The sequence below is a fragment of the Mya arenaria genome, chromosome 10, assembly GCF_026914265.1.
Source record: "Mya arenaria isolate MELC-2E11 chromosome 10, ASM2691426v1".
NCBI lineage: Eukaryota > Metazoa > Mollusca > Bivalvia > Myida > Myidae > Mya > Mya arenaria.
This window is the reverse complement of record NC_069131.1, coordinates 12,890,546-12,918,529: the sequence shown is the minus strand read 5'-3', so window position 1 is coordinate 12,918,529 and position 27,984 is coordinate 12,890,546. Positions and strand designations below refer to the sequence as shown.

Here is a 27,984-nt window from a genome sequence, read left to right as displayed (position 1 = left end):
TGACTAGTTCCCATACTGGCTACCGGCTACCGGCCTCTAGCATCGCTCAAAGTCTGAAAGCGAAAGTAAAAAAGCTGTCTTCCAAGAAAACACTATTTTATTTTCACAGTAAAAGATGCAGTGATATTACCAGCGGACGATCCTTACCAAATTAAAGAGGTAATTTAGCGATTGATAGGGACGAATTACATTTGGAATTCTCAGCGTAGTCACTTTAAGGATTAATTGCATTTTCCTTTATGCTCTACAGAACGCAGTAGGTCACGCGACCAAATTCGATGAACTTTGTCTTCGATGAAGCGCTTAGTAATTTGCTTTTTGCCCTACTGTGTTCATACAAAAGGGGTTTCTATCGATTTATCACCCTTTATATAATCTTAAGACAAGGGATGAACCACATTTTAAAAACAAATGAAATGTCGTATGACAAGTTTTTTTTTAAAAATGACGTCGCACCAATCTTATCTGAGCACAATGCTGTTGTTATTGTATTTCTAAACCTTTTGACCTTTGGGTTAAGGATAACCTATGAAAGTGCAAGCACTTATTTCCAAAAGGGTGTTTTTTGTTTTTGCCGAAGGGACAGCACGCGGAATAGAAAGTGGTGGGATACATGAAGTCTGGGTGCAATACCCTAGCTCTTTTTCGAAGAGACCCCTTGGTTCTTTTAGGTGCTTGGGTGAAATCACGGATACACGGGGTACACTTTTCCTGGGTTAAACCAGGGCTGAGTATACTACATTTCCAAACAAGTTACCATTTTAGTCTAGTCTAAAATAATAGACGTGTTATACAGGATTATTCCAATCCCTAACGTTTAAACGGGAATGTGCAAAAAACGGGGGTGTTTTAAAAATATTGAACTTGTTTTAAGTGAAGTATTTTCTGGTTGAAATTGATCATACAGAGTTATATTCATATTTTACCATGTAAGTGAAATGTTATTTTGCACTAAACAAGCATTTAATGCATTAAAACAAGTTGTTTACTTTTCCAATAAAACGAAAGTTGACTGACACAGACAACAATTATGCGAAGGGGAACAACTCGATACAATCGTACTAACTTGGCCTCCTCCGACAAAGCTTTGAGATTGATCTCGTTATACAATCGTAACAACTCGGCCATGGCCGAAATGCTCCGAGCGATTAAAAACTGTGCCCTGAAGCCTTGCAGGTGCCCTTCATGTATATATCGTTATGTTTTGACAGAATGAAATGAAGAAGAGTCGTCAAACTCATAATTATAAGTTGGATATTTATTTTTTGTGTACGGAACTAATATAAAATAATTTTATCTGGTAATATTTCTTGTTTTTATGATATTTTATAGACGCTATATGCTTTAACCCGGAATCCTGATCGGAACAACTACCCACTTTTGATACTAAACAATTTGTACTTGAAGGATTTGCCATATCAAAAGTCTAAAAAAAATCCGTCAACGTACAATTATTTGGACTACCTTTTAGTCCACCTTAATGGCCGTCAACAAGTCTTTTGACAATTTTTTTTAACTACGGCAGACTCGTGACGTCCACCATCGCAGTAAAAGTAGCGAACGGTCCTTGCGCATAGAATCCTTGCGGCCAAAATTTTGAAAATATCTCTGTTATAAATTCCAATTTCTACAAAAAAATTATTGCCTACTATTAAGCACATATTTTTTGTGTTATTATGCTTACATGTGTCGATTTTTTATCAAGTATCCTGATATCTGTAAATCTGGGACAAATCTGACTGGTTGTGTACATGTATAAAACGTTATTCGTGACTCAGAATATATTTATGTGAAAATAACGACTCTAATGACAAGTTCAATCCAGTTTAGATCAGTCAGGTATATAATGAACAATTTTGTCATTATATTCAACATCGATTCATAATAATACTTATACTATGTATTCTTTTGCCCGGTGTTTAATGGTAGAGAGTTGTAGCGTTTCAGGGATACATAAGAAATGTCAAAATAATGAAAAAGTATCACTGATAGCTCATTATTGTAACTAGTTATCCTTTAAAATACCAAGCGGCACAGGCAAGGGAGCTACTTGTACCAACTGTTTACGTCTTGCGGTAATACACCGCCTGGGATTGAACCCATGACCTCCAGCTTGATAGGCGGACGCCTTAACCAATAGGCCACCACGAAGGTCAAATATTAAAATAAACACTGATGTCATAAATCCTTGCATGTTATACAATATGAAAGTCACGTTCTGTATGCATTAAACAAGGCATTAAATTGTTCAATCTAGCAATGTTTAAGAATTAAATAACAGTGTGTTATGTTTTTCATAATATGATGCCTATGTCTTAATGTGTTACCTTCTTTCAATAAAGTTATTATTATTATTATTATTATTAAACTAGGCAGGGTTCAAATTTAGCGCTCGCTTAATGCAAGTCAAAATTGGAGAATACGAGTTGAATTTAGAGACACTCGCAAAGATTTGCATGTTCAAAATTTGCAGAAAATTGCAAACCTCAAAAGAGATATTTAAACATAATCGGTGATCAATTTCTGTACAAAAGATGTAAAACTAATTTTAGAAATGCCTACTATCGTTTTCCGATAAACACACAGAAGTTGATGCAGTGGTCGAAATTAGCACAAGCCCGCAAGCCCTGCACTGGTAAAATCTCTTCTGGGCTTGCTCAAATTCTGAATTTTATTTAGCAGGGCTTGTTCAAAAATATGATTCCATGCAATAGTATAAGAATTCGGGCATGTTCTTCCGAAAGTCTAATTTCAATGACTGTTGATGACATATAGATAAGCGTTCTGCACAACGGTAGGTACTCATGACTGTGTTTGTTAAAGGTACTAGTTACCATGTATACAGTTTTCATTTTGATGGCGTATTTAGCGATAATTGTATCTAGACACAGTCTGTATAATGATGACAAACAAAAAGATAACCCTTTTTTTACGGGTTGTGATTTAAAATCGCCGACGGCTAATTCTGATGAGCAATCAGTTTCAAAAAGGAAGCCAAAATAAAATAATCTGTCTGTTAAAACTGTTTTTTGCGGGTGCATAAATTTTCAACTCACAAAACCTGAAACTCACTTGCATATTTTAAGTCAGCCCTTTGTGTTTGCTAGGGAAAAAAAATATTGTATGGAAAACACTGATTTAAGGCATAGTTTTAATATATGATCATATAATTGTACAATAAGGTGCGTAAGCCAGGATAAACATCACTTAAAAAGCCTGGGTGGCGTTTTTGAATGACTAGTAGATAAATACAATGATAATTTTGGCAATAGTTATACTCACCTATCACCATCCATAATTATATTTTCTGGTGTGTCTGATTGTCATACTGCTCGTCTTGGTTGTTTGGCTGTCTGTGTTAACCCCTGCCCTGGTGCTCTTACCTGCCAGCCAATTAGTTCCCTTACAGCATCCTGGAATCACAGGTTCAACAGTCTTCCCCATTTTTTTTCCCCGCTCTTGAAAAGTACCGTGACCGTGCTCTGTTGCCCCAGGAGACCCCCCCCCCCCCCCCCCCCCATATTTTATGTGTTTTAGGCAAGATTTTTTCTTTGTAGCAGGAAATATCATAAATGTTATGTTTTTCTTGTAGCTTAGTCTTTCATCTTTCTGACTGTGTAAAAGTATAAGATTCTATCAATTGTTTTAGGAAATATTTGACTTTGTTACAGCAATCTGGTTTTAGGAATATCTGGAAATGTTTAACCATAAATAAATGATAAAAACTATCTACTTAACATAGTGATATTTTTCAAGTACAACTTATGAGTGTGGTAGTTTCGAATTAGTAACGGTCCAATTTTCTGTCTAAAAGACATTGGAGGCTTATTTGGGAATTATTGGTCGCTTAAAGTATTAAATTTTTAAAATGCTAATTTTTCAGTTGAAAGGCCTAATTTTTGCTAATTTTTTACACTGTTGAATTGGTTTAATTGAAACTTTGCTGACTATAATCATATATATATATTTGTCTACAATGCATTTATTATCACTATTTTTGTAAAACTGCAGCCTGATGAAGGTTGAAATTTAATATGACTCTTGTTTCAGGTCGATTGCAGTTGTGCATAGTAGGCCAAAAAATGGTTTGGTTATGGTTACATCCTTTCAAAAACAGGTAGGGTAGGTAGGTGTTTTATTGTTTTATTTCCATCTTTGGAGAATCGTGTTAAAGTAATCTTCTCTATAAAGTGTTAAGGGTTTTAAACAACATATTAAAAACACACGTAAAAAATGAAAAAATAAAATAATAATGTATATTTTTTCATTTTATTTTAACAACTGACTATAAAAATGGTTGGGATGGCCCCTATTTGTAGGTGGAGTCGGGTCACCTGAACAGAATGTATTTTTGTTAAGGCCATATATTGAATTGTGCATACACTTATATGTATGTTGATGTAATCATTTATATTTATTAATTCTTATTATTGCTTATGGGACATGCAGTTTCAATGACAGCATGCATTGGAGAACAAACACCTGTCCACATGATGCTCTATTATACATTAGTTCTGCTAAGAAAAAGATGATATGAAGGATTAGACAAATATTATTGTGTTGAAAACAAAAATCTAGTTATAAATAAATAATAAAATATATGCATTTATCATTATTATTTAAGTAAAAAAGCTGATTTTTCTGTTCTAGGCCAAACTATTGGTTTATGACATGGGGGATCATTGTTGAAATTTTCCAAGATGGCTGATGTGGAAATTTTTTAAACATAGCTTTCATCGAGAGAACAAAGTTAGCCCTTCAAGAACTTCATCATGGCTTGCAAAATGCTGAGTGACAAAGAGCAAAATCAAAACTTTTGTAAAACCCATTCACTTCTAGTTGACATTGGAGGTGATATTTTACGTGAACTTATTGAATATAAGCTCAAACTGTCTTCGTTGGATATCATAACACACTTGAAGGATCGAGCAACTGTTGGAATTATTAATAGTTTAGAAAAGAAAAAGGTTTTATTCAAAACACAAGTCAAACTTCTAACTTCCGCTAATCCGGATTTGAAAGAAATGGACATATCCCTTTTAACAAAGGTTTTGCTAGATACAAAAATAAAACTAACAAAGAATGAAAAGGATTTAGTGGAAGGTATAAGGGACAAACGAAATCAGCTTGGCCATGCAGTTAGAGCTGAACTAGTGGATCTTTCTTTATTTGAAAAGACAAAGATAACTTTTGGTGACTTAGTCAAAAGTTTGGATAAGAAATTAGCAGAAACGGTAAATGAACGTGTTTCCCTATTGGAGAAAAGGGAGCTTGTTTCTCCTGTGAGCAATCTTTCAGTGGTACAACTAAGATGTGAGGAACTACAGATGAAACTTGTGTCGAGTGATGAGAAACCGGCAGGTATTTCTGCTGTTTTTATAATACAGGTTTGATCCAAATAATATTACAGATGACTGTTTCGAAAACTTGCATTCTTTTTCCCAGTTTGCACTGATACTTTTATTTAAAATAAGGATTTACATATTGAAATGTATATTACTGCATTGAATCAAATTCAATCAATTTATTGTAAAATTAATTTTGTCAGAGTAAATCGATATTTTTATAAATTAAACGAGCAGTTTGTCTTTTTACAGAGGACATTCTATCTCTTAGAAAGTATGGAATTGCTTTGTATATGAGAAATATTGCTCGCCATTTGGACGGTGATGTTTTTCTACAAGCCTTGAAATCAGAAGGTGTAATTTATGACACCACTAAACGCAAACTTCAAGCAATCACAGACAGAGAGGAACAAGCAGCACAGCTAGTTCTTTATGTTCTTGATGATATCGGAGAAAATGTTCTGAAATTTTGCAAATGTCTTCGAGACCAAAACTCACTTCTAGCTGATCAAGTAGAATTCAGTTCATCAGAAGGAGCGGAAACAGGTAAATTTTACTGTGCTGGACTCTTGACTGTATTTTGACTGAAGTAATAAGATAATGGATGCCAGTATGTTACTCTTAATTTATTCAAATTTTTGTTTTTCGTCATGCATTGTCAAAACCCCTGTAACTCACACAGGTCATACATATATATTTATATATTTCATTTTTACCCACTGTACATTCGTATTTTTGAGTTAGCATGTCTATTAAAGGGACTAGACACAATGATACAATTGCAAGAAAGAAAGATAATTGTTCAAAAATTACACACAATTGATAGTGTTATGAACAACGCATTGAATCTTACTTACTGACAATCACATCGCTTACGACACATGCATCTTTCCAAGTGTTTGTGCATTTTTAGCTGGATTTTTCATCGAAAAATTATGGGTTTATAGAAGGGCGAAAACAGGGTGGGCGTGCGGGTTGGCGTTAACAATTCTGTGTTGAAGTTTTCATTTCAAGTAATAAAATTAATTGTTTTTATCTAATGGTTATCAAACTTGATCAGACTATTTGTCTGCATTTTATCTTGAATATATATGAATATTGGTCATCTCGGGTAAAAAACTAGGTCACTAGGTCAAATCTTTAGAAGAAATATTTCACAGCTATAAATTCAACAATTTTTATCAAATCTTGATGAAACATGGTCAGAATGCTTGTCTGCATTTTATCTTGCATATTTTTTTAATATGGGTCAGCCCGGGTCAAAATCTAGGTCACTAGGTCAAATCTTAGGAAAAATATTTCCATGTCATAAATTCAACATTTTTTTCATATTTTGATGAAACTTGGTCAGAATATTTGTTAGCATAATATATTGCTTATTTTCTATATCGGTCATCCCCAGTTAAATTCTAGGTCACTAGGTCAAATCTTAGGAAAATCTTGCAACAACAAAATACAACAATTTTTGTCAAATCTTTATTTAACTTGGTCAGAATATTTGTCTGCATACTATCCTGAAAGTTCTTTAATATGGGTAATCCCAGGTCAAAATCTAGGTCTCAAGATCAAATCTTTGTCTACATGTTGTCTTAAACATTTGTGAATATGCGTCACCTCGGATCAAAAACTAGGTCACTGATCAAATCTTAGGAAATATTTTCCCGATGTAATACAAAAAATTCTATGCCTACCGAACCTATCAATATCAGTCAACAACTAAATTCAATTGCTATTTTATAAACACACATCCCAATCACGAATTTAATATCTACCCAATACATATTTTTAAAAAATTTAAGTTTTAATTAACTTTAAAAATATTTGTGTACGTGTGTCATCTAGGGTCAAAAACTAGGTTCTTGGGACAGATTTTATTTGAAAGCTGATGTTTTTATGAACTGTTCATTTTTCCTCACACAAATGGAATAGTTTCTGTTGATCAGGTTATTTGTATAGAAAATACTAGGTCACTAGCTCAAATCCTAGGTTTGCAAAATTGCAGCGTCAAATAAAAAAATCTGGCTTTAATGCGGTGTTGCCGCATTGGTGTCTTGTTCCAATTCGAAATTCACTTCAGTTGTCTAAGTCTTGACCACATAAAATCCAGTAAGTTTAAAAAAGCATCAGTAAAGTTCTCATCACATGACTTGCACTTGCTTAATATACACACTTCATGGCTTCCGGTAAGAACAGACATTGCAAGAAAGTTAAAAACTGCTGAGAAACAACATAGATACAGAGCCTGACAGTTCGACATCAGTGATAAAATTGATGGATGGAAACACTTAAACAAGGTTAACTCTGCTGAAAATGACCGCCAGTTGTTCAAATGCTTATTGATAGTTAAGTGTGTGAAACGATGAAATGCAAGGTTTTCAACAAAAAAACAACAAGACAATCTGTGCTTTTTTAAAGTAGAAAACCATTATTGGCTATTTCTGAATGGAGAAAAACTCAGCTGAGACTGGGAGTAAGATTGGTTCTAGGCTGAGACAACGACATGATTGTTGTGTTTATTCTTTTAATTACAAAAATGATGTTTTATTGGTCTTGTACAACTCGCATTGACAATTCTATGCTTGTTTTGAGAAAATACTGTATTTAATTTGCCGATTTGGGGAACATCTGGTGTCTAGTCCCTTTAATGCTGTTATTTTACAGAAATAAAGAGGTTGCAAAACATTTACAAGTGAAGTGTATGGACAACTATGTTTATGTTCAGGTACAAGCTGATATTAGTAAAAGCTTGCGAAATCACCTTCCTCGAGCATTCGTACTTGCAATTTTAAGCAATTAGTACACACACATTTCATATATTCCTGAATGACAATGCGCAAAAAAACTTACAAGTATTAAATGTTTTGCTACCTACATTTTTCTAAAGAATAACAAAAACAAATAATTTTAATTTAGAGTATAGTCTTTTATTACTTTTAATTGCTTTTATTACCCCCTGCCGAATCAAATGTTTCGGGAGGGCGATATTGTTTTAGCGTTCGCCTGTTCGTCCCTCCTTCTGTCTTTCTGTCTGTCACATTTATTTAAATCTGGAATTAAATCATGATACGGATTGGTCAGATGATGTTCAAACTTGGTCAAAATATCTCCCCTTATAAAATATTGACTGCTTGTAAATGTAGGTCACATGGGATCAAAAACTATTAGGTCAAATCTTGGAAAAATATTTGGAACACTCCTTTAAATAAACTCTTCGATTAATTTGCAACTTGGTCATGCGGTGTCTAAAATAGGTCACTGGGTCATCTCTTATATGTGTATGACCTGTATGATTTGGAACCAAATCACTGGAACCATTTCTTGGTAGGGATTGTTTAGATTAAGTTCAGACTTGGTCAGAATGTTCCCTTTGATAATGTTCCTACCGCTTGTAAAATTAGGTTATATGGAGTCAAAAACTGATTGATTTGATTTGGTACTGATTGGTCAGACATTATTCAAACTGTGGGCATAATGTTCGCCTTTATGTAATCCTGGTAGACTCTAAAAGAAGGTCACATGGGGTAAAAACTAGGTCGTTCGGTCAAATCTGGTGAACAAACATTATATCCTCTCGAATCTTCATGAAACTTTTGATTTGCCTCAATTAAATTATGGCTTAGTTTGAAACTAGGTCACATGGGGTCAAAGTCTAGTTCTATCCTTAGAAAAACCTTGGGAACACTCTAGAGGCTAAATTTTTGCATATTTCTGGCCTAATTTAATGTAACTTTATCAGAATGTGTGCCTTGATGAAATATCTTATTAATTTGAAACTGGGCATCGTGGTGTCAAAATCTAGGTAACTAGTTCAAATCTAAATGCTACACTATATACAATATTCTTTATTTCAAGCATTTGCTTACACACTCATATCTCATATATCCAATGCTCATAAGAGTCCATCACTCTGCAGCCGTATTTCATGTTTCGGTTGGAATATTTCACGCTTCATTTTCATGCAATCTTCTTTCCCTAATCTGGCGTGCGATATCTATTTAACGAATTTGCTTGTTTAAAAATGTTTAAATATCATTTGATAGGCAAGAAGTTAGCAGAGATTGAAGGTGAAGAAATTATTAAGATATTGACTACGACTTTTGAAAAGGTTGAATCCAAAAGTGTGTCATCAGAAGACGTGCATGTCCAAGTGGAAAGGTGCAGGAAATGCACTGTGAAGTTTTCAGTGGTCAAAACTTGTATTGAGAAAGCATTTGAAGTCGAGTTGAGTGGAAACAATAGCAGGTACGTGTATACAAATAATGATATTCTACAATAAACTGTACTCTAAACAAGTCATGTTAACCAAGTGATTCAGCTGAGTTAGAAAATATAAATTTTATAATTTGTTATTTGCAGAGCTTTAACAAAATAAGAACAAAAAAACACCTCCAAATTCATAAGTAGTCAGTTCATATCCTCCTGTCTGTTGATACTTGCAACATACTGGGGTCCGATTGTTAAATGGTTCCACATACTGTATTTCAGAGTACATGGTATTTGGTGGAAACATGAAGACATAAGGGATGAGTATGAGAAACAAACTATCACAGGTAATAGGACAAATCAGAATTTTTTGGAATCACCTACACAATGTTTGTTTTCAAATGGGAAATTTCAATTATAAATACTTGTTTGAGATCTTTCCGAAGCACAAATTACAATAAATATAAGAAAATGGTTCACAAAAAGGTAAATAATTGAGAACAAGAACATATATGATTCAGTTTTGACAAAAAAAAATCAATATTCAAAAAATAGAAAACATTTCACTTGTTAGCTCACCACAGCATAAAGAGCTCAAGGTGAGCTATTGTGATTAGTCCGTCCGTCAGTCAATCAGTCAGTCCGTCCGTCAACAATTGCTTAAAAAAACTTCTCCTCTGAAACTACGTAGCCAAATCAATGAAACTTCACAGGAAGCTTCCTTGGGTGACCATCTACAAAAATACAACAAGGGGTCATGATTGATCAACAACAACAACAAAATGGCCGACTTCCTGTTTTGCTTAAAAACCCCATCTCCTCTGAAACTACTATTCCAAATTCAATGAAACTTTACAGGAAGCTTCCTTGGGTGAACCTCTACCAAAATACAATAAGGAGTCACGATTGATCAACAACAACAACAACAGCAAAAACAACAAAATAGCCAACTTCCTGTCTTGCTGTAAAAAAACATCTCCTCTGAAACTACCAGTCAAAATTCAAAAGCTTTCTTGGGTAACCCCCTCTACAAAAATAAAACAAGGGGTCACGATTGACCAACAGCAACAACAACAACAAAGTGGCTGACTTCCTGTTTTGCTTAAAATCATCGCCTCTGAAACTACCAGGCCAAATTCAATGAAATTTTACAGGTAGCTTCATTACATGACCCTTTACAAATATAAAACAAGGCTCCGTCATCAGTAAAGATACGTTTAAATTGACATTCAACATTCTTATGAATGCTTAATCACAGAGTTGTGGCCCTTTGCTTTGGTGAGCGTTTTAGGGCCATCATGGCCCTCTTGCTACCTTATGTATGATATCTGTGTTCTGCAGCAGTAACGAAAGTGTAATTATGCCCCCGAAGGTGGGCTTATTAAAATCGCACCGTCTGTCCGGCTCAATAACTCGTGTCCAGGCTGTAACTTTCCCTTGTATGGACAGATTTAACAATAACTTGCCACATGTGTTCCACATACCAAGACGACGTGTCGCGTGCAAGACCCGTGCCCCTACCTCTAAGGTCAAGGTCACACTTAGTGTTTATTCACAATGGAGTGCTGCATATCGTGTCCGGGCTGTAACTCTCCCTTGTATGGACAGATTTTAAAATAACTTGCCACGTGTGTTCTTTCTTGTCCGGAGTATTACTTGAAAACTATTGAATGGAATTTAATAAAGCTTCATACAGTGATAGATCATAATGAGAGGAAGTGCAGTGTACAGGAACCGCAATTCTATTTCAGCCAATTAAAGAGTTATTGCCCTTTGTTACTTTTTTCTTGTCCGGAGCATAACTTCATAAAAAGTAACTTAACTCATTTATAGATGGTCATAGGCAATCGTATATTCTGTGCTTTAGAACATCAAATCAGTATTAACATCTCAGTATTAGCATCACTGATATTGTTTAAAGCCATTTTTCTAACTTTTAAAAACATAATCAAAAACGAATAACTGACGATAGTCCATAAAATAAAGTTGTCATTTATAGGTTGGCTTTCCAAATAGTCGACTGCAATTTCATATCAGGGCGGCGTTCGGGGGTATTAATCACCTTCAGTGATAGCTCTAGTTTCTTACAAACGTTGAGTTGTATTGTATAAAAAGCACATGCGGAAGTAAATAAAAAAATATTGGTATATGGTTTATTGACAGATTTCATTGCTGACATATGATACTATTCTAATCCACATTGTCTTAGATTCTGGCGCAAATGAGAGGGTTTTTGAAATGGACAGCGAAGAGTTTGCAGAGTATTTGTTCAAAGCAATGGAACGAAATCGAAAAGGCACCGGGCCAATTTTCAAATCTGTGATAGAGGAACAAAGCATTTCTGCAGATGTGTTTGCTTCCTTGGACAAGGAAGAACTGAAAGAATTGTTCACCGAAGCCCTTGAAAAAGAGGGCATCAAGTACGGGTTTGGCATAAATAGTAAACTTAAGAACGTGCAAACGGATATTAAAACACAGAAATTGAACTACGAACCGTTTAACGAAACCTCCGTAAATCTTAGAAAATTTGGAACATCTGGTAGCGATTTGAGGTATGAGAAGGGAAAAGTAGCTAACACCACCAGAGATCTTGTAGACCCAGTTCGTTATTTTATGTATCCAAAATTCACTAGGGATTATAAAATGGAGAATGTTGCAAAAGAGTTGGTACGTTTTATCCAGGCATGTTTAAATGGGCGTCAGAGCGGCACATTTCATTATGGCATAGCTGAGGTAGATAACAGCGCAGGACAAGTGAGAGGAATAGATACAGAATTGATTGATTTTCACTCATTTCAACATGTTCTCAAAAACAGTCTGTCAAGATGCTTTGAAAGAAACATTCTCAGTACAGTTAACCAGTGTATTTTCCCAGAACAGATTGTGTGGGTTGGTGATGACAAAAAGAATGTTGTTCTTGAGGTTGATGTTGACCCCTTTTCAGGACTCCAAGTTGACACATGTATCAAGACAAAGTTCCCAGCCCATGGTCATACTGTCGATAAGTACTTTATTTATGTAAGAAGGCCAAATTGTGAACTTGAATGTCTTGTTGAATCAAAAGCTTGTTCAGATTCAACAGTCACAATCCTGCGCCAGTCTTTGGAGGCTCGAAAGCGTTTGGAATCCACTTATAGTGATGAAATAACGAAATCAAGTATGCGATTGGCGGATTTAGTTCACAGAGTAACGGGGGGATATGAATATGTAACTCAGAACTTTTGTCCCTTCATTATCGGTGGATCTCTTCCCGAAAACCCAAGACGTGAACAAATCATTCAGAGTATCCACGAAATGAGACATGCTTTTATATCATCACTGGTTGTGTTTGATTTTGACAAATCCACTGAAGTTTTAAAAACTGTAGAAGGCACAGAGCAATATTTTGAAGTTGGATTAGCTGAGACTGTCGGTAACAGAAAACGTCGAGACAGTGGAGTAGACATCAGGAAATGGAACTACTGGTTGTACTGCAATGGCAATGATGAGCTTGATAGGCGAGACATGGATGTAACAGAATGGTACCAAGAAAGACAAGAAGGTGTGAAGTTGATCATGGATGGATTCAAGCAAAAAGTACCAGCCGATACTTCACTGTTTATTATTTTGGTATATTCGAAGCTTGTCAAGTCTGATCCGATGTATGACTTTGTACGAGAATGTACTCTTCACAACAGGGATTCTACGATTATTGTGTCAGAGTCAGAAGAAAATATCAAAAATCTGCGTTTAGACATTGCAGGTTCAGTTGGAGAACAAAGGGTTTCTGAAATCATTTTTGCCGGATGTGAATGGAAGGATGTGTCAATAGCTCTTGCTCCCAAATTCAAGCAAAATCCTGACACAGTTTGTCAGCTGCCAAATTCGAACGGGGTGATTATTGACATGACTCGGCGCGAAATACAAAACCTTCACATAACTGATATTGAAATCATCAGTGGAGATCAATGTAGAAGCAGTATTGAGAGTATGACTGACACGGAGCGTCGCGATTTCAGTCAAATGCAGCAAGAACTCTTTTTCAGGGGAAATGAAGTTACCTGGTGGAATTTTGCATTTAACAGACATGTTTGCGAACGTGATCATTTCGAGACACACAAACAGAAAATTTACCACAGGCTGAACGAAGTCGATCAGCGTATTAAAGTACACGAGATATATCACCACCCTGGTGCAGGCGGAACTACACTTGCCAAGAACTTATTGTGGCATTTCAGCCAATTCAAAAGAGGAGACAAACCAACTGAAAACGTGTATAGATGTGGAGTGTTGAAAACCGTCAGAGAACTGGAGACTGTCAAGCAAGCAGAGTCCTTCCGCACTTTCAAAGATACTCCTGATCGCGCCAAACCTATATTGCTCATGCTTGACAACGGCAGTGATGAATCATATAACATCCTTAAGACAGAATTAGAGGAAACTGCATACAAGTCTGGATATTCAACTCGCATTGGACATCCATACTGCTTGTTAATCATTGTGAAGAGAATGCCTATCAGTGTAAAGAACAATCCGAAATTGCCTGTATTATCACATGGATTATCACAAACGGAAAGAGATTGGTTTGATTCTAAAAACAGAGAGATGGAGGGAGAACATTTTGAGGATCATTTGCAAACACTCATTGCGTTCAATTTAATGCGAAAAGACTTTAGTGAAAAATATGTGACTGATATCACATCTCATGTCATGAATGAACTTCATGATAATGAAAAGACAGTACTGCAGAATCTTGCAATACTTACCTACTTTGAACCAGATGGCTGGGTCCCACGAAGTGTTTTCAACGAGGTAATGCAGATTGAAGAATCAACGCCATTTCGGTACACAATAAAAGACTGCCTGGAAGTCAATCGCCCGGTTGGGTTGCGGCGCACGATATCATATACGAGCTCACAGTCGAGACCTTGGGGACATCATGATGCTCTGTCTTTGTTTCTGAAAGAAAAGTCGATGTTGGATCGAATGCCAAATTGCGTTCTTGTTATCTCCCCTTTGTTAGCCAAAGAAGTCCTTAAGCAGTGCCAAGAGGCGAAATCTTGCACGTTCGAAGTTTTGGTCGATCAGTTGCTCGATGTTATGGCGCGACATACGGATGAACAAAACGATCTGTCGAAGCAGTTTGTACAGAATGTATGCAACCTCTTCAAAGAAAGAAAGGTTTATGTAAACGAAAAGGGTGAAACGTCAAAGAAGATGTTTTCGGATCTGATTCATTATATTCAAAATGAAGAACCGATATCAAGGGGTGATAGAAAAAATGCAGGTTTTTCAGTACTGCGACTGATGCAAAGATGTTTTAAGATATCCAAGAATCCATTTGTTGCACAACAGCTTGCACGATACTACAAACACATCAAAGAATTCACCAATGCAATAAAAGCAATTCAGTCTGCGATTGAACTCAACCCTAAAAACCCTTTCCTTTATGATACATTCGGTCAAATTTATCGATCTATGTTGGAGCAAATGACAGACACCAAAACGTGTATGCCAGTATCTGACGCTCTCCAAGCTATCGAGTACACAGAGCTTGCTGTTTCGAAGTTTCAAGAGGCACAAAAGCTTTCTGTAGAGTATGAGTGCGATTTAAGTTCATTTGGGATGGAAGTAATTACAGTGCTTCAATTTCTTGAGAGTATTGGAAAAATTAAAGACGTAGATGTCAGCCATGAACAGATTGAGCAATATCTGAACAACGAAGATATTTCCGTGCTTGCAAAATTGGAACCTCAAATGAAAATTTTTCAACGAGGAGAGGCTTTCCAGATTCATGTAGAAGAATCTCTACGCCACCTTGAATACTACGAAAGTATAATGACTGAAAAGGTGTACCAAGTGAAAGGTTCAAACAATGCCAAGCTCCTTTTGAATACCAGACAACGTTTTGAGCGATTTTACAGCTGTTCAAAAGAGCCATCTTTCAAGTACAAGTATGGCCCGACATTCAAGTGCGTTCAAGAAGCCTTTAAAATAAGAACAGATAAACGCGATCTTCTGAATCATGTACAAATGGCTCGTTCGCAGTTTGAAGAAGACAACATTGATGTATACAATCTTCTTTTCTTTGTTGGATGTAAAATACTCGAGTTTTCCCATGAGTGGGAAAAAAAGGCGCATGATGCAAGAATACTGGAATTCCGTGACGCACAGAAATACAGCAGAATACTGGTTGAAATACAGCACAAAAATAAAAGGCCTTTTATTGAGGGATACTTGTATTATGCAATTCTTCATTGGCCAACTAGAGATAGAAGAATGACCTCCACTGAAACGTTCAATGGCGAATCATTCAAAAATTACTTAGAAGAATGGCAAAGAAAATTTGAGGAAATGTTTCCAATAAGAACCAAGAAGGATGTTCCGTCTCAACGACAAAGAGTGAAAACGTATTTTACCTTGGGTAAACAAGGCCCCGGAGAGGATATTGTTGATCAAGCGCTTGTTCGTACAAAGTGGCGCAAGGAAACGGAGATAAAAGAAGGCCGGACGCGGATTGAGACAATGGAAGATGACATATTCAATCACAAGATTGGCAAACAGGTGTTCGCACGATTAGAAGGAGTCGTTGATCCAGATGGAATTTATGTGCATCACAAGGTACTTCTAACTTACATGTGCTGAACGCGCTTGGTAGTATTACCATGTGATGAGTTCACATGGTTACATTGAATACCATGAAGCTTATATAGCACAGCATATAGTTGAAGTTTTATAAAGTTTTATAAAAACATTTCGATGACAAATATTTTACTCTTGTCATGTCAAATTGCTACATATTGGGGTTACCATCTTGGCAATTGTTGCATATTGGGATTACCACCTTGGCAATTATCACATATTGGGATTACTGCCTTGGCAAATGTCACATTGGGGTTACCGCCTCAGTAATGACACATATTGGGGTTACCACCTTGGCAATTATCACATATTGGGGTTACCGTCTTGGCAATTGTCACATTGGGGTTACCGCCTCAGTAATGACATATATTGGGATTACCACCTTGGCAATTATCACATATTGGGGTTACCGCCTTGATAAAGTCACATATTCGGGATACCGCATTGGTAAGGTCATATATTTGGATTACCGCCGTGGTAAAAGTCATACAATGGGGTTACTACCTTGGTAATTGTCACATAGTTGGGTAACCACCTTGGTAATAGTCACATATTGGGGTAAGCACCTTGGTAATCGTCACATATTGGGGTTACCACCTTGGTATTTTTTACATATTTGGGTACCTGCCTTTATAATTGTGACATATTGGGGTTACTGCCTTTATAATTGTCACATATTTGGGTTACTGCCTTGGTAACTTTCATATATTGGGGTAACCACCTTGGTAGTTGTCACATATCGGGGTTACCTCCTTGATAATTGTCGCATATTTGGATAACTGCAATGGTAATTGCTACATATTGGAGTTACCGCCTTGGTAAATGTCACATATTGGGGTTATCGCCGTGGTAATTGTCACCTATTGGTGTAACCACCTTGATATTTGTCACATATTTGGGTTATGCTTGTTAACTGTTAAATATTTGGGTTATGCCAGGTAAATGTCACAAATTGGGGTTACCGCCTTGGTAATTGTCACAAAGTGGGGTTACCGCCTTGATAATTGTCACATATTGGTGTAACCACCTTGATAATTGTCATATATTTGGGTTATGTTTGGTTATTGTCACATATTGGGGTTGCCGCCTAGGTGAATTCAGTGAAACTTGGTAGATTGTGGACGGGGTTGGGGTAGTTTTCGTTTTAGATAGTCATGTAGTATAGACATAGCAGGTGCCTTAATGGCGATTTTATCTTATTGTTTAGTCTATTATAAATTTATAGATGCAATGCAGTAATTCTCTTCGAAGATATGTGGAGATTCCTATTTGCTTGCGAAGACGTTACGATAGTTTAGCGAACAGAAAGATAACATTCGTCCTCGGATTTAGATGGAATGGACCCGTTGCTTTTGACCCTAAAGAACAAGGAGGTTTGTTACGTATGGTGTTGTTATGTATGGTGCTTGTTTGACTGAAAATTATGTTTGATATGTTATCAGGTTTTGATCCAAAAGAACAAGGAGGGTTGTTACGTATGGTGTTGTTATGTATGGTTCTTGTTTGACTGAAAATCATACTTGATATGTTATAATGTATTATTCTATAATTTTGTTTAAAACAAAGATCCAGGGACAACTGTGGTAAAAAAACTCATCTCTAGGAAATTAACATGCCCAATAAGGTCAGCAATGGTATCACATCATTTAAGCTTAGATACGCGTTTGACTTGTATGTAAGCACCAACCTTTAAACGTGGCTTTATACACACTTTCAGTTGTTATATGAGTGAATAAATTCAAATGTGAAGTATTAACTAAAAAGTCCAAAGTATGTTATAAATCAAAAATATAGACATTTTCATTTTGAATTTAAGATTACGTGGTTCAAAATGGCTAATGATTTAATTTTGTCTCGTCTTTCAGTATGCAGAGCCAATAAGAATAAAACAGCAGAAGGAGTTGATGATTCACCGCCATCTTCGCTTGAGAATGAAGCAACTGACGATATGCCAACTTCCAAGTCGGCTGTCGAAACTGGGGCTCGACCAAAAATCAAACCTGCTCAAGTTACTGAGAAGGTTCAGAAACCAAGAAACATAAGCACTCGTACAAAATCAGTGACAGAAAGTATTTGGAACAGCGAGAAGAGAAATTTGACTATTCAAAAGACTGAGTCGAAGAAAGTTTATAATCGCAACAGTATGCTTGGAAATCAGGCCAAACAAAACAGCAGCAGTTCAGATTTTAAGACGGGTACAAGCGGTTTAGATGAGTTTGAAAGCCCATCGGACAGTAAGGAGCCACAGTTTGAAGATAGTAAGATTATTTACTTTAAATATAAATGAAACTATATATGAATATTTAACCGTCCTAGTGAACAAATAAAACGTATCATGTCAATCGGTCAAACCATGTAGCCAATGTTAACGGATACAACTTTTATTTTGATGGTGGCCATACAGGTCACTTGGTAACAGGTCTATGGAAAGCTACACATCAGCCATGTGGGCATTATATCTCCCCCATCCATTGAGAGAAATATTAATTTGCTCTGTTCGTCGGTCCGTCCGTATACAACACTTCCTTTCCGCTGAATAACTATATGATGCTTAGACCCAGGACTTGATACTTGTTATGCAGATTGGTCATGACCACTAGATGACCAAAACATATTTTAAAATCAGTAGGTCAAAGGTCAAGGTGTCCTTGATGTGAAAAAAGCGGTTTTCGCTCAATAACTGAGGTCGTTTGGGTCCAGGATTTTCATACTTGGTATGCGACTTAACCATGACTAGTAGATGCACTCTAATGTTATGAGATCAGTAAGTCAAAGGTCAAGGTGGCGGTGACATTAATGTAAAAACAGTTTCCGCTCAATAACTGAAGATCGTTTTGGTCAAGAAACTGCATATTAGGTATGCGAGTTACTCAGGACTAGTAGTTGACCTCGATTTATTTGAGATCCGTAGGTCAAAGATCAAGGTCGCGGTGACCTTCAGTTCAAAAACGAATTTGGCAGTGACCTTCCGCTGAAAATGGTTTCAGCCGAAGTACTAAAGAATGTTCGTACATAGTGACTTTATATTTGGTATGGTAGTTGCACATGACTAGTATATGACCCATATTAATTTTGAGATCAATTGGTCAAAAGTAAAGGTCGCGGCGACCTTGACGTGTAAAACGGTATCTGCTCAATTTCTTATTACAATTGGGCTTAGGAACTAAATACTTGTTATACAAGTTCGTCATGATTAGTAGATGACCCCTATTAATTAGGCCTAAAAAAATATATGTCTGTTTCCTGTAACCCGACCGACCGTATTTTTTTACCGCCGACCGCAAATTTTTTATGCCCAAAAATTCGAAAGGTCAGATTTTAGCGATCTCTGGCCTGTGGTATTACAACGATAATTTAGTCGTGTCCAGATTCGTCGCATAGTTACAAACGTTTCCGGTTTGACATTTGTAGTATGCGTCAGTTTTGACCCGGGATATTTCGGTGTGAGAGTCGGTATCATCTGAAAGGAGCCTCAATGCATGATCTGAATGTTTGTATAACCCGCAAGAGCAATTAACACCCGAAGTGACAAGTGATTATCGATCTCGAATCTGATCGGTAACCGTGTCAATTAGCAGCACTCAAACTCAATGACGTAATATTAACTCCGCCCAATATGCAAATTAACGGATACCTTCTGCATTTTCGCTAAGTGCGGTGGTATTGAAAAACAACAATGCTAAGATATTTTTTATCATTTATTTTAAGTTGTTTTATTAAATCTCGGTTAATCAAAAAAAATATTCTTATAAGTTTTTAATGAGTTAACAGAAAAATAACCTTTTTTTCGTAGCGCATGGTCTAAAAAGCGCGGGAAACAGGTGCACGCTAACTTCCTGTCAATTTTAATGAAAGTGAAAGGAGAACTGCGTAGATCATTGTTAGTGTTACAGTTAAGATCTATTACAAAACAGTATTGTATAACAGTTATGGTTATGCCATTAATGAAAAATACAATGTTGCAATATTGGCAATAGGAACGTTGAATGTTTTTGTTTACTTCCGGAAAAAAGATAAACGTGAAAGTTAAAGTAAGAAAGATGTCGTTGCAACTAAACAATCGGAGGGCATATTGGGATTTGACAAGGATGCATTGGGTTACATAACGAACATGCATAAACTAAATACTACGTTCGTCAGAGTCCGAACATATTTTTCCAAGTTTTGACTCTGTGAATGTTTTAACCACCTAAGTACAGTCAAGTCCAGAAAAGGAAATAAGACAAGGTATTCTATTAAAAGTTATATTGATTATTTTTCATCGTGCTTGAGATTTTTACAGACTGAACAGTGGATCTAATACAGCAGATCTTTTTAAAACATTGGAAATTGTTTTATTTTTTAAGTGGTGGAAACTATTTAATGAAGGTACTGTTTAAAAAAGAAAATTGTAATTATTTATTTATCAGTCATTCTAAGCTTTTTTGATACTGATTCTAGTCTATTTGAACCTATTCCAGTCCAATCTATCATTTTATAAAGTATTAATTTATATTATATTATTATATATAACGTGAAGCACGACTATATCAGGCCTTTGTGACCAGTGTAGACCAATCAGGGTCTACACTGTTCGTTGCCGAGTCAGTAAGTAAGGTTTAAGTGTACAAGCAGTCCCAAAGACCTGTACAATTCTGACAGCGCTCTAAGAGTTAAATGGTTCAGTCATTGATTCTAGTCATTTATCATTCGAAGTATTGATTTATATATGATTTGTGGAGATTCTTGCCAGTTCATGTTGTATTATTATGCCCCCTTTTGAAAAAAGTGGGGTATATTGTTTTGCACATGTCGGTCGGTCTGTCTGTCTGTCTGTCTGTCTGTCTGTCGGTCGGTCGGAATACCAAATGGTTTCCGATCAATAACTTGAGAGCGCTTTGACCTAGGGACCTCATACTTGGTAGGTGTATTGGTCATGACCAGCAGATGAACCCTATTGATTTTGAGGTCAGTGGGTCAAAGGTCAAGGTCAGTGTGACCTTTACATGAAAAACGGTTTCCGATCAATAACTTGAGAACGCTTTGACCCAGGGACCTCATACTTGGTAGGTGTATTGGTCATGGCCAGCAGATGAACCCTATTGATTTTGAGGTCAGTGGGTCAAAGGTCAAGGTCAGTGTGACCTTTACATGAAAAACGGTTTCCGATCAATAACTTGAGAACGCTTTGACCCAGGGACCTCATACTTGGTATGTGTATTGGTCATCACCAGCAGATGAACCCTATTGATTTTGAGGTCAGTGGGTCAAAGGTCAAGGTCAGTGTGACCTTTACATGAAAAACGGTTTCCGATCAATAACTTGAGAACGCTTTGACCCAGGAACCTCATACTTGGTAGGTGTATTGGTCATGACCAGCAGATGAACCCTATTGATTTTGAGGTCAGTGGGTCAAAGGTCAAGGTCAGTGTGACCTTAACATGAAAAACGGTTTCCGATCAATAACTTGAGAACGCTTTGACCCAGGGACCTCATACTAGGTAGGCTTATTGGTCATGACCAGCAGATGAACCCTATTGATTTTGAGGTCAGTGGGTCAAAGGTCAAGGTCAGTGTGACTGTAAGCTGAAAAAAGGTTTTCTGATTGTCCATATTTTATTTAAGTGTCCAAATCCTACTAACAATTTGGCTCCCAAGGGGGCATAAATGTTTCACTAACATCTCTTGTTAACATCGGTTTGATGCTAGTCAGATTTTATAGTTATGATTCTTACCATGTCTAGCCAACTGTTTGTTTTATAATAGTTGCCATGTTCATTTAATTGTAATACAACTTGATATTATTACACAGTCTATAATAAAATAGTTTGTGCAATAATATCATGTTGTATTACTACAAAATGTATGCATTTTGAAAGTTTTGTTTAAAACATTTGCCAAAAATGAATTGTCTAAATGTTATTTGATTCACTTTTTCACTAGGTTATATTTGCAAAGTGTAAAGATGAACTGCTTTCCTGGTAAACATACTGACAATATTCAAAATTGCACATAATGTTGCCACTGCTGGGAGTCGAACACAGGTCTTGCCCTTCAAAAGGATGCATTCTACAACTGAAATACATGTACATTGGCTGTCAAACTAGCAGTTTTAGCTTAATTTAGGCAAAAAGTTTGAATCTATATATACCACACTGAATTCGTTTATTAAAAAATAATTCACCTGAAACAGACATGAATATTGGATCATTCTGACATTTTAGAACATTAAAAAAAAAAAAAAAAATCCCTACCTACCGACCCATCATTTTTTCAGCATGTTACAGGAAACAGACATTTTTTTTTTTAGGCCTTACGAGGTCAGTAGGACAAGACCATACTGGCCTCTGAGTGAAAAACGGTACAGGATACTGTTCTTATGCAGTAGATGATCACTAATAAAAACGGGTGATAAGGCCAAACATCAATGGCACTGTTGGTTCGTCTCCACTCTAAAAGTACAAAGTTCATGTCAATTATTGAATATTTCTCAGCTACGACCTCACAATGGGGCAGACGAACGGTTTTTAAAAAAGACAATCTCTAGCTTCTACTGCTATTAATTGTTTGTTGAAACATAAGTTGATGTATTTGTGAATTGAAAACAAATAATTCATCGTCTTTTAATACGAATGCATCGAAAATTCATGCTTGTTTGGGTAGACATGTCAAGACAGTCCTGGGTTATTGTCATGAATTTACGACTACTGACTGATTTATAAAATTGCTTGAGTGCATCCTTCGGGATATTTCAAAACCGTGCCTCATGAGCAAAATATTGCTGTCTCAAGCATAATTGTATGCACACAACATGATCCAACACATCTAGGTATAATAATGGGTCCCCAGGAAAAACAACAACAAAAAAACAACTAGTTAATTGTCATCCAGACTTTTGGTTGAACAATCCCAAATTCTTACACTAGCGCTTGGTGTCAACATTTTCAAAAGCCCTGCTATATAATATTCAGAATTTGAGCATGCCCGAAAATCATTTTTTACCAACATCTACGCTTAGACTTATTTCGACTACTTCTACTATTAGACTCGGGGATAAGAATTGAAATGAATCAAATTGATACTAGAACTGAGTTGCTTCATAGTTACTGATAAGCAATGAAGTGGTATTGTAGATTATACACGAACAATTTGTGATAAAACTCCCTTTTTGTGTCGTCTATAAAGCATGGCAGGCGCAGGAATTACTTTGTAATAAAACGATTACCACATTATGGTCGATGTCTTTTTTAGATGACTGCGAAGGGGGCTGGGAAACTGTAAGCCACAACAAGAAAGGCAACAAGAAAAAGCATTGATTACACCCACAGGTTCGGTTAGTTGCTGAAAATCGAAGTATTGAATAGTTTTAAATGACAAAGGGACATTCGAAAACTATAGTGATATTTCTTTAATAAAGAACATCGTAGATTTAAATGCATATCTTTTAACAATGATTTTTTTAGAAATGCATTTTGAACAGTATTTTAAAAGAACCTTGTTTTTCGGTTTCTATTGAATAAACTTTTCTTCAGTATTTTTGTGCAAACCTTGAGAAAATAAATCAATATAACATTTCAACGAATGTGTTAAACAAAAAATTATGATGCAGATAATTATGCAAATGACATACTGCAGTAAAGACTAAATATGTTCTACTTGTATAACCTATATATTTAGCTTTGCTATTCGTAGAAGAAAGAGGCTATACTACTCAACCCGGCGTCTGCGTCGGCATAAATGTCCGGTTTAAGTTTTAGGGCAAGTTGGGATTTTCGCTCGAAAACCCTGACATTAAGTTCACTTTATACTTCACACGGTTATCACACAGGTTCATCACACAATCACACGGTTAAAGTTTTAGGGCAAGTTGGCATTTTTCTCAAAAACTTCTAAGACGCTCATTCAATGGAATTCATACTTGTTGTTTACGGCCATAATACAATTAGGTTACATATCTCCGTGTTATCGTAAATACATACAATGGCCCTTGCTTAAGTTTTTTAGCAACTTCGAATTTTAACACAGATGTCAAATATCGTTCATTTAAAGATGCACTCTTACTCCCAAATAAGATTTACCACAATTAATAATATTGTTTTAATATTCAGAAAGGAGTGAATTAAACATCGAAAACAATGGTTCTTATGAAGGATACCCAGTTTAACTTGAAAGAAATGAGCATAAAACACGGTATTCCTACCTTATGATACTACAGTAGACACCAGTGAATATTTTAACGTTCCCCAATCATTAAATATTCTAGCGATAACATTTATCCATATTGTCATGAATTTAAACTATGGCCCTTGAACTACTTTGGAAGTTTGATTGTTTTAGACAACTTTTTGTTTTAACTCTCAGAAAACGTTCATTCAAACTGCACACAGTTGTTCAATGTCATCAATTAGCTAGGATAGATAAGTCAATATTATCCTTATTAAAAATGATGGCCCTTGATTGTCTTTTATTTCTAAAAGAAAGCGGCGAAAGATTGCGCTGTCCTACGAAAGCTCTTCATGTGTCGTCTTGTCTTATCATGACTCGTTTGTTTGGGTAAAATTGGTAATTAGTCGAGCATTTGTTTCGTTATTCCAGGTCGATCCTGTGCGACCAAATCCTGAATCAGAGTTGTAAATTATGCAGTTGTGAATTTTTCATCTGTAATATTTGTATATTTCTTGTTTACCAGTACATCCTCGGTTAGTGCTATGTTTTGTGATTGTTTCCCATATTTAATCGATCTTTAGTCATGATATGTTTACAAACTTTACACTCGTATTGTGTCAAATGTTTTCTTCTTGTTAATTATTTTCGCGGCCGAATCTTCTGTTGTGACATGGCAGATTTGTATTTTTCCTTGTTTGTACATCTACTCATTGTTTATTTCAAACTGAATGTTCCAAAAAGGAAGTGTTTCAGCCTTTACAAAATGACCTCATACATATTGCAGAAATGGTGCTTGGTATTTTAAACTAGTCCTTATGTTTCTACGCTATATAAACATTGTTTATTTTTTCAACATTAGCTTTAAGAATGTGTTGAGCTATGTTATATATTATTAAGATCATCAAAAATGTTTCGAATAAAACCGGTATTTATAATCTGGCCATAATTATTAAGGCATATTGACATGACATCGATTATTGTTATAAAACATTTTTATAGTTTATATCATGCTTGAGAGTGTTTTCTAAGTTTTCATCTTGGCATTTACACCAATATGTTGAATGAGCGTAACCGTTCATCAACTAACATGCTGAAACATTACAACTACAATGTGTTCACTTAATCCGCACGCTATTAAGTGGACGTTATCTTGACAACATTGTACAAAACAGGTCACAAATAAGGTTGTTTTGCTACACATGCAGTTGTCTTGTAGTTTCCACTTTATTTTGATTGTTTGTTTAATGAAGAACTCAATAACACTATGTTTGAGAGTTTGTTTGTTTAAATAAGAGCTCAATAACACTATGTTTGAGAGTTTGTTTGTTTAATGAAGAACTCAAAAACACTTTGTTTGAGAGTTTGTTTGTTTAATGAAGAACTCAAAAACACTATGTTTGAGAGTTTGTTTGTTTAATGAAGAACTCAAAAACACTATGTTTGAGAGTTTGTTTGTTTAATCAAGAACTCAAAAACACTATGTTTGAGAGTTTGTTTGTTTAATGAAGAACGTAATAACACTATGTTTGATTGTATGTTTGTTTAATGAAGAACTCAATACCACTATGTTTGAGAGTTTGTTTGTTTAATGAAGAACTTAATAACACTATGTTTGAGAGTTTGTTTGTTTAATGAAGAACGTAATAACACTATGTTTGATTGTATGTTTATTTAATGAAGAACGTAATAACACTATGTTTGATTGTATGTTTGTTTAAAGTAGAACTCAATACCACTATGTTTGAGAGTTTGTTTGTTTAATGAAGAACTTAATAACACTATGTTTGATTGTTTGTTTGTTTAATGAAGAACTCAATAACACTATGTTTGATTGTTTGTTTGTTTAATGAAGAACTCAATAACACTATGTCTGGTTGTTTAATGAAGAACTCAACAACACTATGTTTGGTTGTTTGTTTGTTTAATGAAGAACTCAATAACACTATGTTTGATTGTTTTTTTGTTTAATGAAGAACTCAATAACACTATGTTTGATTGTTTGTTTGTTTAATGAAGAACTCAATAACAATATGTTTGATTGTTTGTTTGTTTAATCTTCAAGAACTATGAGGAATGTGATAGTTGTTAAACGGTGGTTATTGATTGTTAAACTGATTCAAGTGTTACTAAGCATGGTTTTATACATATATGATATACACTGCATCAAAATCTGATTGCTTTTTTGTTCCTTAATATGTGCCATAATCATACCTCCCCATCTACGAAGGGAGAAACTATGTTTTATAATTATCTATATTATTTTTTGTATATTTATCTCCAACTTTGTCGAAAAATGTACTAAGGAATATGTTATACAAATGTATTTGCTAAACATCAATAGATGACATTATGATATTATTCACAGCGCAAAATTATTACTCTTGGTTTTAGTTTGCAGAATTGTCCCCTCTGGTTCTTAATCTTCCTTTAAAAAGTTGTCCAAAGGACTACTTGCAAAAAATGGAAGGTATTTAATGAAACTTTGAACATTGATAGTAACAATGTGTAGCTGTTCACACCACAGATACAATTTCCGGATTGCGAAATACGCAATGACTATTAGTCTTCGATCAATTGTTGCTTTACGTTTTTCCCCTTTTCCTTCCATTTACTCGTGAATAAATAATATCTTAAATATAAATCTGGAACTACTAAAAGGAATTTGGAAGAAATTGCAACACTTTTATTGTACTGTTACATCCCCTTGTTTTTTTCCCATTTCATTTTGCTTGCTCATTTCAATGCTTTTACCCTGACATAACATGTTCCCGTTAAGGGTGGACGAAGCGATTTTAACATAGAATTTCTAGTTATTTTATATAATTGGCCTTTTTGTAAAACCGTTTTATTGACATTTGAAGTTGTATATTGTTTAAGTGTCTGTTTTGGGAAATTAAGGTTTTGAATTTGATGAGTTGATAGAAAAATACCAAATAGCATTTTTTTGAAACTTAAATAGGTTTCCAAAGAGACCCATATTGTTTGGTTTAAGACTAAGCAATTATATTGCCAAGTATTGAAAAATTATTATAACGATGTAAACAGAAAAAAGTGTCAATAAATGGTGTGATTATTTCATGCTAATGATATTTTATTCAAATTGCAACTTTTTCATAGTAATCAAATAAATATATGCTTGTGGTTTACTATATAGTGTGTAATAAATTATAACAATACATTTTTGCTAAAATTTAGCTTAGATTGTAACTGTGGTTAGCATATGGATGTCTTGAATGCATGAACAGAGCCATACTTAAAAGGTTAATTTTGCAATTGTTTCAAGCCATATAATTTATATATTAAATATATCGTATTGTATTTAAATCTGTATGTTAACTGTTCGCAAGAAATAGCCCATATTTGAAGAAATAAAAATCAAATCAATTAAATTCCATCTCGGATTGTCCGTCTGGACCATGACTGTCATTTGATACATCGAGGGACGAGGAGAAATATACTTTAATCAGGATCACACAGTATGGAGTTGTGGCCTTTTTGTGGAAAACATACTTTCCGTTTCTATGCAACACACGGATTGAAACGGGTGAACTTTACAACGTATGTATAACTATAGTGCGATGTTTTGTCTGGATTAGGACAGAAACTCAAAGGTTGTGAATATTTTAACGTTCGTTCGCTATTTTGTAGACAAACGACTAAATATCAAGCA

The 27,984-nt window shown here is 35.4% G+C and overlaps 1 protein-coding gene across 5 annotated transcripts; it reads left to right on the top strand.

Annotated features, from left to right (window-relative positions):
• The first annotated feature begins 31 nt into the window (after nucleotides 1-31).
• On the top strand, nucleotides 32-27,703 carry LOC128205824 (uncharacterized). 5 transcript variants are annotated; one of them, XM_052907827.1, is made up of 11 exons: nucleotides 32-159; nucleotides 4,051-4,117; nucleotides 4,651-5,361; nucleotides 5,598-5,891; nucleotides 9,386-9,587; nucleotides 9,831-9,895; nucleotides 11,758-16,148; nucleotides 17,395-17,542; nucleotides 18,035-18,427; nucleotides 23,400-23,476; nucleotides 24,744-27,703. In XM_052907827.1, exons 3-10 carry the CDS (start codon nucleotides 4,773-4,775, stop codon nucleotides 23,462-23,464), a joined length of 6,147 nt encoding a protein of 2,048 aa, XP_052763787.1. In that variant the 5' UTR covers nucleotides 32-159; nucleotides 4,051-4,117; nucleotides 4,651-4,772; the 3' UTR covers nucleotides 23,465-23,476; nucleotides 24,744-27,703. The 5 variants fall into 5 exon arrangements, with proteins under 5 accessions (XP_052763787.1, XP_052763788.1, XP_052763784.1 ...); XM_052907828.1 differs by having other exon boundaries at nucleotides 23,400-23,481; XM_052907824.1 differs by having other exon boundaries at nucleotides 23,400-27,703.
• Nucleotides 27,704-27,984: the final 281 nt, after the last annotated feature.

What these genes read in the sequence shown, in the direction of transcription:
- LOC128205824 (XM_052907827.1), top strand. Translation starts at nt 4,773, where the DNA reads ATGGCTTGCAAAATGCTGAGTGACAAAGAGCAAAATCAAAACTTTTGT. An exon ending in TTGAGTGGAAACAATAGCAG is followed by an intron (nt 9,588 to 9,830) that starts GTACGTGTATAC and finishes ACTGTATTTCAG; the next exon opens with AGTACATGGTATTTGGTGGA. An exon ending in TGAGAAACAAACTATCACAG is followed by an intron (nt 9,896 to 11,757) that starts GTAATAGGACAA and finishes ACATTGTCTTAG; the next exon opens with ATTCTGGCGCAAATGAGAGG.